The following is a 13660-nucleotide window of genomic DNA, read 5'->3' as shown; positions in this document are numbered from 1 at the left end:
AACTAGATCCCTAAGATCCGATACCACGACCTGTTTTTGGGTCCTCTCTAGTCGTAGCTAGAAAACGAGAAAGAAGGGGAAGGCCGGTGTGCAGCGGTTGCTAGACCAGAAGACGAGATAGAGAGATTCCGTCGTCGGGAACTAGGGAGATGATGCCGACGAACCAGAAGCAGCCAGCTACCATGACACCGGCACTTCCACGGTGAGGAGAACGTGAGCCTGATCCAATGAATTTGCAGCTTTCCGGCTATGTGAAACCGCGTTGACCTGCACGAGATGATGCTTGGACAAGAGACGATGCTGTTGCCAGCCACGACCTGCATGATGAGGACTTTGCTGAACCGCGTCTCTCTCTACCAGCCTTGCGTCATGCAGCTTCTTTGCCAGTTCTAAGGAGAAGACGCCGATGAATGTGGAGACGTAACTTCGTCCGTTGACGCGTGAAGAAGGAGGAGGAAGAGGGTTCGTGCAAAATAAAAAAAAATAAAGTCAAATATACCTATATTTAATCGAATTCTAATGATCTCACGTTTACTTTCATCAACACACATATAGAATAATGAATTGAGATATATAAATTAATGTTTGTAACCAAAGCTCTGATGCCACGTGTTATCTTTGAATATCTCAATTCATATAATTGAATATGACAGAATAAAATAATGTATGCGTACCTGAAGAATCCATGATTGCTTGAGAAATCTCGATTACCTCGAGTGTAGACAAGTGCACAACCCACAGGTCCCCAGAGCCTTCAGAGAGTTTAGAGATAATAGAGTAGAAGAAATAAGTCGTGTGTATGCGGTTATCGACTGATTGACTTATATAGATCAAATACGTAACCGCCTTATTAAATAATTAATAATTATATTATCTATTATTTCTAACTCATTCAGTTAAGAGATAGGAAATAACTGACGGTTACTGGATTGTGGATTGGGCCTCTATCCATTGGGCTCACTTGTGTGGTCCACCTATCATGATTTACACAAGATCATAAAGACAAATCTATTGAGTTTATTAATTAATGCTAATTTATAAATAATATTCCAACATAGGCATGTCAAGAAAATTATGATAGAGGATTTTAGAAACCTACAATCGTTGATTTACACACATTGAGGATCTTAGAAGATTTCATTAGTCTACAATATATAAGTCACTTTGCAAAAGTTTGTATAGCATTAATTGCTTTATTCCAGATATGCCCTTCGTCTCAATTTCTAATGAGGAGATTAAAAATATTTTTAAAAAAATTTATGGTATATATTAGAGGTGAAAATGAAAATCAAAGCAATTTTTTAGACAATTGTAATGATGTAACAAATTTTTCTTAGTTTTTGTAAGTTAATTATAGGTGACTTATAATAAAGACTGGCAGGACTATTAATCTTTTGTTGTAATAAGAGACAGAAATTGTTCAACTTAATTAAGGATGATTTATTAAATAGCATCTTAATCATTAAATGGACCAAGGCTAGGAAACGAAAAACTTGCGACTTTTAAAATAGATTTTTCAAAGGCATTTGTTAAGCTTTCTTGGAATTTCACTATTGCTATGCTAGAAAATATGAACTTTCACTCTAAGTGGCCTTGATTCTTCAGTGTGTATTGCCTCTTGACAAAAGACTTGCTTCATGAAAATTTAGTTTTGTCCCAGGCCTCAAGGTTAGCTCACACTATATCGGTGCTCTTTCTTTTTTTGGTTTTCTGATTGAAGAAATGCATTCATAGTTAAAATGACATTACATTAATGATATATGATCTGTCGAATCACTCTCATCATCTAGCAGATTATATATTGTTGATGTAATCACGTTTTGACTATGAATGCATTTCTTCAGTCAAAAAAAAGCCACATGCATCTACACTTCTTTTGGGGGGTGTCAAATAACAAAAGCCACATGCATCTAGCTCACAGGAATAAATTATTTAGTCTTGTTAAAGAAGGTGGCCTTGGACTGAGACCTACACAACTGGTAAATAAAAACTTAGTTGATTTGTTATCTTTTTTCCTCTCTTGGAACAACTTTATTTCTTATTTTTCTTTTCCCCATTCCCAAGCACTTAAACCTCCATTTGGGGTTAATGTTATTTTGCTGTATTTTTTCCTTTTTTAATTAAAAAGTTGATTTCTTTAAGAAAATAATTAAATGGGGGATTAAAAAAAACAATATTAATTTGTAACAAATTTAGTGACTTTAATGTTTTATTCATTTTTCTTAAATTCTCAAATCCCGTACAATGAGGCAGGTGTAATCCTTGTTAAGATAAAAACTAATTGACTAAAACCGAATAAAATAAAACTGTGAAAGTAGCATCAAATGTATAACATTAGGAAATAAAAAAAAAAAAAACACTTTTTCACAGTTTTCTCCCTCTTTCTATACGTTGGTGTATGATTATATATAATGACAATATTAAATGAGTGTCACTTTCTAACAATGAAAGCATTTAATTAATGTCCTTTTCAATTATGGCCCGCCCAATTCAATATCCGTTGCACCTATTTGGGATTGAAACAATCAAAACACATTTAGGGTTCCACATATGTCATTTTCATCTTCATACAATTAAATATTGTCCATGTATTCTAGATAAGCTTATTCTTTGATCTCTCTTTTCCTAGTTACAATCTTTTTTGGGGTTTTAAAGTTTTGTTCAATAACATGAAAATTGAGAAGAAATAAGCTTTAAAAGATAAAATAATATTAGAATAGGAGAAGACAAGAAAATTAAACCGCATGTTCATGTATATCATCATTATCAATGTCAATTGTAAAATCAATAGGTTCTTATATAAATAGTTGTTTGATCTCTCTCTTCCTAGATACAATACATGTTTGCGTATATGAATTTTTGTGCAATAACATGAAAATTGAGAAGAAGAAAAAACTATTCTCAATCAGACTAGACAGTACTTAAATCTAATTCAATAGCATCATATATCAGGTAACTATATGAGGAAAAAATCAATATAGTTTGGCATTAGGTTATTAACTATAAGCAATAATGAGATTTGGAAAGTTTTTCAACCCCATAGGCTTGATTCAATACTAAAACAGATGACATCAACAGAAGTCTATTTAAAATGTGTAAATATAAAATAGACTAGCCCAGAATTTTGTAGGGACAAAATAATGAATCAAATAAGGAGAAATATCAACAAAAGTCCATCAGTAACAAGAACTTCAGATAGAAGTAATGTAATCTATTATTATTAAAACTTTTATCAGTAAGTACTTCAAATGGTTCATCTCTGTCCAGATCCACAAATTCCAAAGTAGTTCAACAAGAAAACTATGCATACACATAATTTCTTTCATACACTAAATGACTTCATAAGGATCTTCCTAGCTAAAAACCAAACCCTTTGCCTTCTTTTTGTAACTAAAAAACATCAGGGTAACTCTATAAGAACACTACTTTTCAAAAGATTGAGTTTTACAAAGGTGAAATTCAGATTCTCACTCTAAAGTTAGAATCTTGGAGTGTCTTGTATTCAACTTTCTGAGAAGCAGAACTTGCGAAATATTACCCAAAACTATAACATTCTTACATATATCACATTTCTATTTGTTAAGACACCCATTGTCAGGAACTAAAGAGGAAATTCTTCCATTGTTTCTTCTTCTTTGGCTAGTATGTACTTGTTGGAGCTGAACAGAGACTCGACGAGCTACGAGAATGGAAATTGATGAAAGGGCCTGTGCTTCAGAAAAAAAACTAAAGATGTTGCTTTTTGCCTGGTGCAAATTTAAGTCTATATTTCTCTCCTGGGGGACAAAATTTAGGTAAAGTTCATAAGATGTTTGGTTTCAAGTTTTCTAACAAAAATACAACAAGTGGATTCTTTATGGCTTAGTGCCACACCACTTATCATACTTCTACTGAAAAATTTGATAGCAAACAAATGAGAACTGTACCAAAGTATTTTTCCTTCCGAATCTATATGACTGTCGAAATTCCACTATCTACTGGAAATGAAAATGGGCTCTCCGGAAGATCGATTCCTTGGCTTCTGAGTAAAACAAAGAAAAATGAGAGGATCCGCAACAGCATTTGAAATGTAAGAAAAATTGAAGTGGTAAGAATATGTGTTTCAAAACGAATATCAAATTTTCTAGAGGTATGAAGAGAATTGAACAAAGTTGCAGGTATGCTTCTATGGACAGGACAAGAAGAATAATTACAGGCTTTTGCAGCAATCACTGAAGAAAACACATGGTTTTAGACATGAAATCTGTTTAATTGATAAGGGTGTCAAGAAGGATCAATTATTTCAGAGGTTTGAATGGATGAAAAGGAATCGAACGTAAGGTGGAATGTTATGTGACAACCGAGAGACTTCTAATCTATTTCAGCATAGGCATCTTGAAGGACAAGAGAAACCTGTATGAATGTACCTGTCTCTGTCGGCACAACTGGTGTCTGTATGCCCAGACTTGTCATTGAGAGCATAATCGAGAGATTCTGCCGCTTGAAAATTGAAAGGATCTGCATGACAAATGATTTCAGTAAGAACAAAAAATAGAAAGGCATTAAAAAAAAAAGAGCAAAAGAATGAGCCGTGGAAATATGTGATCCAGCATTTCTCACACCTTCTGAAACATTTAACTGGCCTAATGAGCATCTGAAATAAGGCGAACTTGACAGAGGTTTTTGGGTCAGCTGCAGCTGTGCAAGATGTCTCCTCTGAAATTCAAGGACCTTCTCATGCTCATCTATGAGCTGCCTCCTCAGAAATCTGGGGTTCCCATAACTTGGCACTACAAAAATGGTTGATGATTATGTTGTTAACCAGAAGAAAATAGTCTCCAAGTTTCCATTCAGGAAAATACCAAACTCACTTGGGGAAAGTTCAAAGTCCATGTCTACATAATGTGGCGAACAAACAACAGGAGGCTCAACCCTCTCTGAATATTTCCTGCACCAAAATTGAAAGACTCATGAAAAGAATGAATAATCACTGCATTTGCACCATGACAGGAGAATCTTTCCAGGTCTCATGAATTCCAGAATGGCTGATTCAGTAAGGAAGAACAAAGGAGCAAAGAATCAATGACCTCGAAAATCTTGCAAATATTGGTGACACATTGCTAGATTCATTGATTTTCACAGTTTTCGTTACCAGTACTAATCATTTCAAGTCTAATCTGGAGAAATTAACTTTGATGGACAACAGAAGTTAAAACAATCTTTCAGGATTACATAGGGATTTGAAAACATAAAAATCAACAACTTGCCGTCCAAGAAATAAAACACAAGGATTTTACCTGTCTATAAGCTTTGACTTCTCACGGTAAGGTTTCACAAGCACACGGGAGCCGCGTACAAAGTGAGGATTTCCTTTTTCCAGTATCATTTTAACAGTTTCTGGATCAACAAATGTTACAAAACCAAACATCCTTCTTTGTTGGGATGGAATCCTTACATCTTCAACCTGCCCAAAGGAACTAAAAATACAGGAAAGTGAAATCAGTTTGCTTACACAAATCCCTTACCTGTGATGGAAGCCTCAAAATGCAAAAATACAACAAATTTTAATCTTGAATTACTTGAAGTAGTCTGAGACATCCTGTTCTGTGAAAGTGCTATCTGCTGGAAATGTTAAATATATTTGTCTTGATGCGCTTATATTTTGACTGGGATCTCCTTTTTCCAAGTACCTATCTTCAACCAGAACCACTGCATGCTGCCCATGAGGCCTGTAAATCAACATAAGAAACAAGTCAAATTAGAGAAACAAATTAGTCATAGACTTATTGAATGACAATCATGTCAAGATAGAGAAGAATTCACCTGTCTATTAGTCGTATACTATTTTTCAATCGTGCAAGAAGCTTTGTCAAACTATATCCTGATTTACCATGTCTCTGGCTCTCAGTTAGATAACCATCTGCCTGAAGCACCTTTTTGTATTTCTCATAATATGCCATTGGAAGGGAAGCAATGGAAATAGGATTTCCTCTCCGTGGCCTGAGAAGGTCGACAAGTTCTGCCTCCAACTGTGCAAGCGAGCCAGGCAATCCTCCCTGATCATCACCGTTCCCATTCATATGAGAGAAGCTCTCAGGTGCAACTTGTCCATGATAGTATCTACAACTACTTCCATGCTTACAGTATCCTTTGTTGAAATAGTGACATGTCTTCACTGGAAATTCGGACAGGCCAAACCTTCTTCCGGATTTTCCATTCAAATTCACATTTGAAGCATCTAAACTAAAGTAATCATTGGCAATCCCTGCAGAACCAGAACTAGCAGGATCCATCCGAGTCTCTGCACACAAAAGCTGGGTCTGCTTCTGAAGTTCTGGGATGGAATCCATGTAACCCATTGACATAAACTCTGGGTTAATACTGTTAGCTGACTGTGGCTCCCAAAAGTTGGGAGGAACCTGAAAGCTTGGTGGAGCAGTTGCCCTCGGGGAGATTATGGGTAAATGGCTGATAACTTGTTGAGGGTTCATAGGAGGTGAGCTTGAAAGTATGGCAGATTTAGCAGCCAGATTTTGTAGCTCGGTTTTGGCCTTAAATGCAATTTCACGTATCATATGGTCAGGGCAGGAAGCCAATTTAGCCAATTCCTGCTCTCCAAGGTCATGCAAAAGGAGATAGCCAATGATCTTTGTGGCATTTTCTGGGTCAAATTTCTGAATCTTATCCAAAACAATTCTTGTGTATTCTGAAATATCCATTATGTATCTAATCACTGCAAATAATCCTGCCACAAGAAGATGAACAGAATCAGGATGCCCAGAAAGAAAACAAGCAAAAAACTGAAGATTTCTAGAAAAATGAAAAGATCAACCAATCACAATGAAATATTGGTAAAAAGGACACCAGCAAAAGCACCCCTATGGACTTGTGGCATGAATCTAGTTAGTAGTTATTATAGGAAAAAAGTGCAGCAAACTTCCTCAATTCTCTCTCTCTCTCTCTCGCTCTCTCCCTTTCTCCCTCAATTCCCAAAAAGAATCTTAAATGCGCAGAGGAATGAGAGCACATATGTAATTCAGAAACGGGAAAGAAGAAAATTATGAGAAAAGTGAAATCACATACCACAAAAATCAAGTTAAAACAAAAAGAAAAATGTTCTCTGCAACCAAATCACAAGCATTGAACAGACGGGTATTTTCTGGGGAAAGAGACATGAACTTTCTAAAGGAGAGGCAGCGAGAACAAAGAAATTTCTAAGAACAACAAAATTAGCGAACGAGGAACTGATGAAGCATGAATTGGCAAGAACGAACGTACCTATAAAACAGTGAAAGATTTGAGAATGATGATTATACAAAAAAGACCCAATTAACAAAAATTTATATTTTCTCCCTCTTTGTTTCACAGTGAAGGAGTTTAGTGACCCTCGACACACTCTCTATGCATGAATGACTCTGCCCTGATATTGATATTCCTCTCTTTCTCACTCACATAGAATCTCTATATTTCTTGCCCTTTTAAATTTTGATTTTGAAACATCTGTTTCATAATCACACATTTGAGGCAAAATATTTTGCTTGATTTTCGAACACCATAACTGCCTGGAACTGGCCTCACTTACAAAATTGCCCTCCTTTGAAGAATAAACAAATAAATAATATTTATTGACATTAATTCATGCATAATTCGGAAACACCAATGTGGTGAAGAAGAAGAAGAAATTACAAGGCGGCAAAATGTGCATATATCTCGAGTGGCACAAACGCGGATTTTCTCGTGTGTTTGGATATGAATATGATTGGCCTAAGAAGGAACAGAAAATAAATAAAGACATGGGCCCTTGTGAAATATATGTCCTCTGTTGGATTTTTCAGAAACAAAGGGCGGGGACCATAACAAAAATATTGGCTTTATTTAAAGTTGATTTTTCATTTTTGAAGATAAAAATAAATCATAAATTTAGCTAATTAGTTTTGACTAATTTTTAATTCAGTTCTCATAATTCAAAAATTTATAGATAAGTCCTTTTTTTTGTCTCTATTTCTGTATATAATATTAAAAATTTAACAAGTAGGACTATTTATGAATTATTTTATTAGTAGGGACAATGACAGAAAAATACCTTTAAAACATGTAAATAACAATTGAGTAATATAAAATGTGATAATTATTTTCTTGCAACTGGGATTTGTTTGTCAATTAATTTTAATGTGAAAAGGCTTTTTAACCTTTTTGTAAAATTTTTGCACAAAACAACTTATAATTGATATTTCTTTCTGATTTTTTTCCCAAGAAAAACAGTTCTTTTTCAAAAGAAAGTAATAATTAATTTTTAATGTTTAGATTTCATTGATTAAAAAATTTTGCACAAAGAAATTTCTAATTTAATATTCCATGTTAGTCATTTGCCAAAGGAAAGTAGTAATTGATTTTTAGTTATTCAACTTCGCTAATAAAAAAATTACTTCCTTTGTTAAAAAAGGTAAAGTTTTTTCAACCAAATTTTATCTCAAATAAAGTAGTTATGTATTTTTAAACTAACTCCATCTTTTCATATTTACCTCTATTAAACACTCTACAATAAATATAAAATCATTTATCAATAGGGGTACTTTTTAAAAAAATAATTATACCTCAAAAGACTGAAAATATCTTATATTTTTAAATATTTAACTAAAAAATACCTTATATTTTTTAAAGAAAAGAGTATAATTTATTATTTTATTCTAATCATTTCTCTAGGAAAACTTGTCATTTCCCAAAGAAAGTAGTAATTGATTTTTAGTTGTTGGATTTTACTAATAAAAAATGTTGCACTAAACAACTTGTAATTTACTATTTTGTTCTAGTCATTTGTCGAGAGAAAGTAGTAATTGATTTTTTAATTGTTAGACTTTATTGACAATAATATTTACATAAAATAACTTGTACTCCCTTTGTTTTTTATTATTAGAAAAATTACTACTTTTGACTTGTATTTTTTTATAAGCAAAATCATCCATTTCAATAAGTATTTATTGTATATTTTTGAATAACCCCTCATAATTTATATTAATAAGAAAAAATTAATGTATACTCATGTTAATTAACATAAAACATTTTGATTCACTTTTTTTATTTTCAAACATAATTATTATAATTAACTGACTTTCTTAAATTGTGTGATACAATTTTTTTCTCTTGTAAATAGAAATAGAGGAAGTAATTTATTATTACAAAAACAAAAACCAGTCATTTCATAAAACAAAACAGTAATTAACTTTTAATTACTGCTTTATTTTAAACTTTAAAATAGGGGCAACTATGTTATTTCACAAAAAGTTAGGAAAGTCCTAGGAATTTGAAAATAACCAAAATATTTTTGTCATATCTAATTATCATTTGTATATTTTTAGAGTATTTTTTCTATCATTTTCTCTTGTTAATAACAATATGGATTGTTTCTCAAGCCATAAGTGAATTTTTCAAAAGGATGGTCCTCAACTGAGATTAATTACTTTGGTGTGTCATTGTTTGTCATTTCCCTGAGCTCAATCTCATGTTTCCCACCATTGGATTTAAGATTCACAGTTGCCTTCTTCCTTAACATATTCTTGTGATGGGCCCACAACATCCTAGAGTAGCATTGTTTATTTATTTTTATTTATTTATTCAGTGAAAAAAATTGTTCAATTAGTTTCATGTTATGTCAATCTTAATGGATGGCAACAAATCATGGATTAATTGAACCTTATCCTTTCCACGTCATCTTGTTGTGTCCAGAAGCTTCCATTTTTGGCTCATAGCAATTATTTTTATCTGCATGGAATTTCTTGAATATCTCTTGGCGTGTTTATTTTTTTTAACAATATTGAGGTTTTTGAATAATGTTTTTCTTACATAAAAAATGTTGGTAAATGAAATTAAGAGATGAAGCATCCAAATATTTGAGCAGTTTGTTTGCCACTGTTTTTTTCTCTATATTATCTTTGGGGAGAATAATAGATAGGTTCCAAGAGATCAATTAATTTAAATTAAGTCTCAAGTATTAAATTTAAGGAATTATACATTTAGTTCTTAATTTTATAATTTTATTGTGATGAATTTATAACTTGTTTTTCAAATTTTAACATAGTTGAAGAATAAACTAATTTGTTTTCCTTATTAAAATTTAAACACAAGTTGCAAATTTATCACAATAGAATTACAAAATTGAGAGTCAAATTTATAAATTTATAAAGTTTAGCATTTGAAACTTAATTTGAGTTAATTAGTTTTCTTGAGATCTATTTATCATTCTCCCTTATCTAATTTGTCTTAATTCTTTAGAATTTTAAGCATGAAATTCCAAATGAAAACAATAGGAAAAATTCTGTAGAAACCTAATTCCTTTTCCCTCCAGAAAAAAAAGTATTTTTTTCTTTTTCACTTTTAATAATTAAAATCTGGTAGTTAGTTATAAATTTTTCAATCCTTCAATATTTCAATAATTAGTAAAAGTATGAGAAGGACAGTTTTGGTAACTGAATGAAGGAACAAATTTTGGAATGTAAAAATCAACTTATTAATCGTACAGTGTGGAAAATAAACCGAAAAATGAGATAAAAGAGCGAGATTCATGGATCAAGAAACTGTCTAAAAAGCTAGAAATTGATAATAGTAAATCTTTTTATTTTTACTTTTCATATCTAGAAGAATTTTTTTAACAAATCTGTCATCCACTATAATAATAGATCTATATTTTCTTTTCTCAATATTCGGAAAAAGTTTTGGTAAACGAAAGAAGCAAAAATTTTGGAATGACCAAATCAACTAATTATATAAGGTGAAAACTAAACCTATGAATGAGATAAAAGAGCGAGGTCCATGGATCAAGAGACTGTCTAGAGCATTAGAAATTGATAACAATAAGTATTTTATTTGACTTGTTTTTTTTTTTTTACCTAGAAGAATTTTTCTAATAAATCTTTCATCCACTAAAATAATAGATTTATATTTTATTACCTCAATATTCGGTATATTTTTGGTAATTGAATGATGCGAAACTATTGGAATGACTAGATCAACTTATTAATCATATAGGGTGAAAAATAAACCGATGAATGAAATAAAAAGAACGAGATCCATGGAACAAGAGACTGTTTAAAAACTAGAAATTGTTAATAATAAATATTTTATCTTCCTTTTTTTTTCACCAAGGAGGATTTTTTTAGTAAATTTTCTATCCACCAAAATAATATATTTATATTTTCTGGCCTCAATATTCGGCATAGTTTTGGTAATTAAATGAAGCGAAAATATTGGAAAGACCAAATCAACTGATTAATCATATAATATAAGGTGAAAAAAAAAATCGATAATGAGATATAAACAAGATCCATGGATCAATAGACTTTCGAGAACGCTAGAAATTGATAATAGTAAATCTTTTACTTCACTTTTTTTACCTTGATTTTTTTAATAAATCTTTCATCCACTAAAATAATAGATTTATATTTTCTTGCTCAATATTCGGCATAGTTTTGGCAATTGAATGAAGCAAAAATATTGGAATGACCAAATCAACTGATTAACATTCAAAGTTTTTAGGAATAAATAGTTTTTTAATTTAGTTTTTCACATATTTACTTTTTATATATGGACATTCAAAGGAATGTGTTTAAAAATTAGGTTTAGAGTTATTTTTTGCCCTCAAACTTCTTCTGTAGGGTTTACGAGTACCTTGAATTTGAATTTAGATTGTTTTTATCCTTGAATGTGAGAAATCACTTGCCTTGTTATCCTGACGTTAACGTGCTTTAACGGTTTTGTTATTTTGCCTAGTGGCTCCTGCCAAGCAGTGAGACTTCCCTTTCTCTCTCCCAACGTGTCATTTGACTGAAACACCCACTTTTCCATCTAATTATTACTCCCATTCTTCGAGCACTATACTCCTTCCTAACGTTCTCACGTTTTGATTACTCAAAATGTAAAATCACCTATTAATACTATAATAATCAAGAGATCAAACAGTAAGATCTCCCTTACTAATCTATTATTTAACTCTAAATCATGACAATTAAGGAATTAACCTTTAAAAGATTATCAAATTGTAAAATTTATAGGGAATTTCTCAAATTTTTTCAAAGAAATTCTAATTTCAACAATTCAAATATCAAACATTAGTTAATAAGTCTATATCAGAGTTTTGAAAATAAAACGGAAGCTGAAAAATTAATTGAAATCTAAAATAATGAGTTTTAAAACTCAAAAATAAATTTTGGGTAGAAAGTGACACGAGTGCCATGACTTGTCTTCTGTGTACCATGTGCTGTGGCGAGTTGCATGAATATAATAGCATCAGTGCTATCATTTGACAACAAAAGGAGCGAACTTTTGATATGTCCCAAATCTCCGTCCAACGTCCAATTGAGGTGGTTTTGGTATCTACACGAAACTTTCTCTTAGCTCTAGCTAATGAGACTAGTTTCATACTTAAACTCATTTTTCATAAAAAGTTAAACACCAAAACCTATTTTGATCACTTTTTTCACAAAATTGCACAAACAGAATGTCCCAACTCAACCACACATGCTAATAACTCATACCAACCATCTGACTACACTCAATAGACTCTAACAAACCCGTGCAATGCATCACATACAATCAAAAACACTTATATCATAAAATTACCACTCAACCCCGATTTTCACAAGACATTTAGGGGGAGAGAATGTTGCACAAAATCATCAATTTCATTTCAAATTTTTTAAAATGTATATATTTCTACCTGCACAAATATTTTAGCCCTATTCATGAGTTTACAACCAAAACTCACTAACCCAGGGTATAAAATACACTTGTTATACACAAAATCATTCAAGTAGTGCATAAATCATGACAAATGATCCTAGTTGGCAATTACATTAATAAATACATATGAAAGTAACAAAAGAGAGGCATATAGAGGATTACTCCACAATCCTAGGCCTTTGTATATTTTCCTCAATTCGGATCCGATGAACTAGGTCTTGAAAATATTAAGAATTGAAGGTAAGTACAACCACTCAATAACTAAGTTTCATTTAACCCATACAGTTGCATATTAATTATAAATAGATGCAATTAGGCAAATAAGTATAGATAACACATAATACTTGGCCACAGTTCATAAAACTAATAACCATGTGATCGAGCATGCCATAAAATACTTTATCCTGTTATTTTGCAAAACATAACATAGGGTTGTAAAAATAACAATAATGCACCTTTAACACATGCCGGATCACAAAACTAACAACTGTGTGGTCAGACTTATATGTATGATCATATGCCAACCTTATATCCTCCTGTTACCTCCAATATGAAACCAGTGGCTATCACGTGGCGTCCTTTATGGACTAACCTAGCCTTTCACTTATAAAAGGTTACTGGTTCAGGGTGAATTCACTCACTTATATAATCTAGTTTTTCCCAATACTAACAACCATGTGATGTCGTACCCCTAATCTAGCCTCCTCTTAAACTAGTGAAAACTAGTTAGGTTTAAGTCCCTCGTAGAACAAGTGGGACAGTTTCGAATCAACCATGGGATAAGGGCTACCTCTTGATTCCAACAGTAAGTGTCAAGGCTAGTTCCTGATTCCACCAATCACTACTAATATCACGTGAATTTAAATCAATCTACTCCTCTTTCTAGGCGAATTCCTACCAATGATCATGCTATGTACATTTATCACATATTATGTATTTCAATAATTAA

At 32.1% G+C, this 13660-nt stretch overlaps 1 protein-coding gene across 10 annotated transcripts; it reads right to left on the bottom strand.

Moving 5' to 3' along the window:
• Nucleotides 1-3196: 3196 nt before the first annotated feature.
• LOC129297613 (zinc finger CCCH domain-containing protein 18-like) lies at nucleotides 3197-7733 on the bottom strand. Of its 10 annotated transcripts, none has more exons than XM_054935998.1 (9): nucleotides 7258-7630; nucleotides 5803-6724; nucleotides 5559-5708; nucleotides 5277-5456; nucleotides 4851-4927; nucleotides 4602-4769; nucleotides 4407-4497; nucleotides 3927-4018; nucleotides 3197-3776 (listed from the first exon to the last, which is right to left on the bottom strand). In XM_054935998.1, the coding sequence occupies exons 2-8, from the start codon at nucleotides 6696-6698 to the stop codon at nucleotides 3949-3951; spliced, it is 1632 nt and encodes a 543-aa protein (XP_054791973.1). In that variant the 5' UTR covers nucleotides 6699-6724; nucleotides 7258-7630; the 3' UTR covers nucleotides 3197-3776; nucleotides 3927-3948. The 10 variants fall into 10 exon arrangements, with proteins under 10 accessions (XP_054791973.1, XP_054791980.1, XP_054791954.1 ...); XM_054936005.1 differs by having other exon boundaries at nucleotides 3197-3707; XM_054935979.1 differs by having other exon boundaries at nucleotides 3927-4021; nucleotides 7258-7629.
• Between the last annotated feature and the right edge of the window lie 5927 nt (nucleotides 7734-13660).

The sequence above is a fragment of the Prosopis cineraria genome, unplaced genomic scaffold (genome assembly GCF_029017545.1).
Source record: "Prosopis cineraria cultivar Desert tree isolate PC_DT_omini unplaced genomic scaffold, ASM2901754v1 PC2, whole genome shotgun sequence".
NCBI classification, from domain to species: domain Eukaryota; kingdom Viridiplantae; phylum Streptophyta; class Magnoliopsida; order Fabales; family Fabaceae; genus Prosopis; species Prosopis cineraria.
Note: the sequence above shows the minus strand (reverse complement) of the source record. Positions and strands in the feature narration are given on the sequence as shown.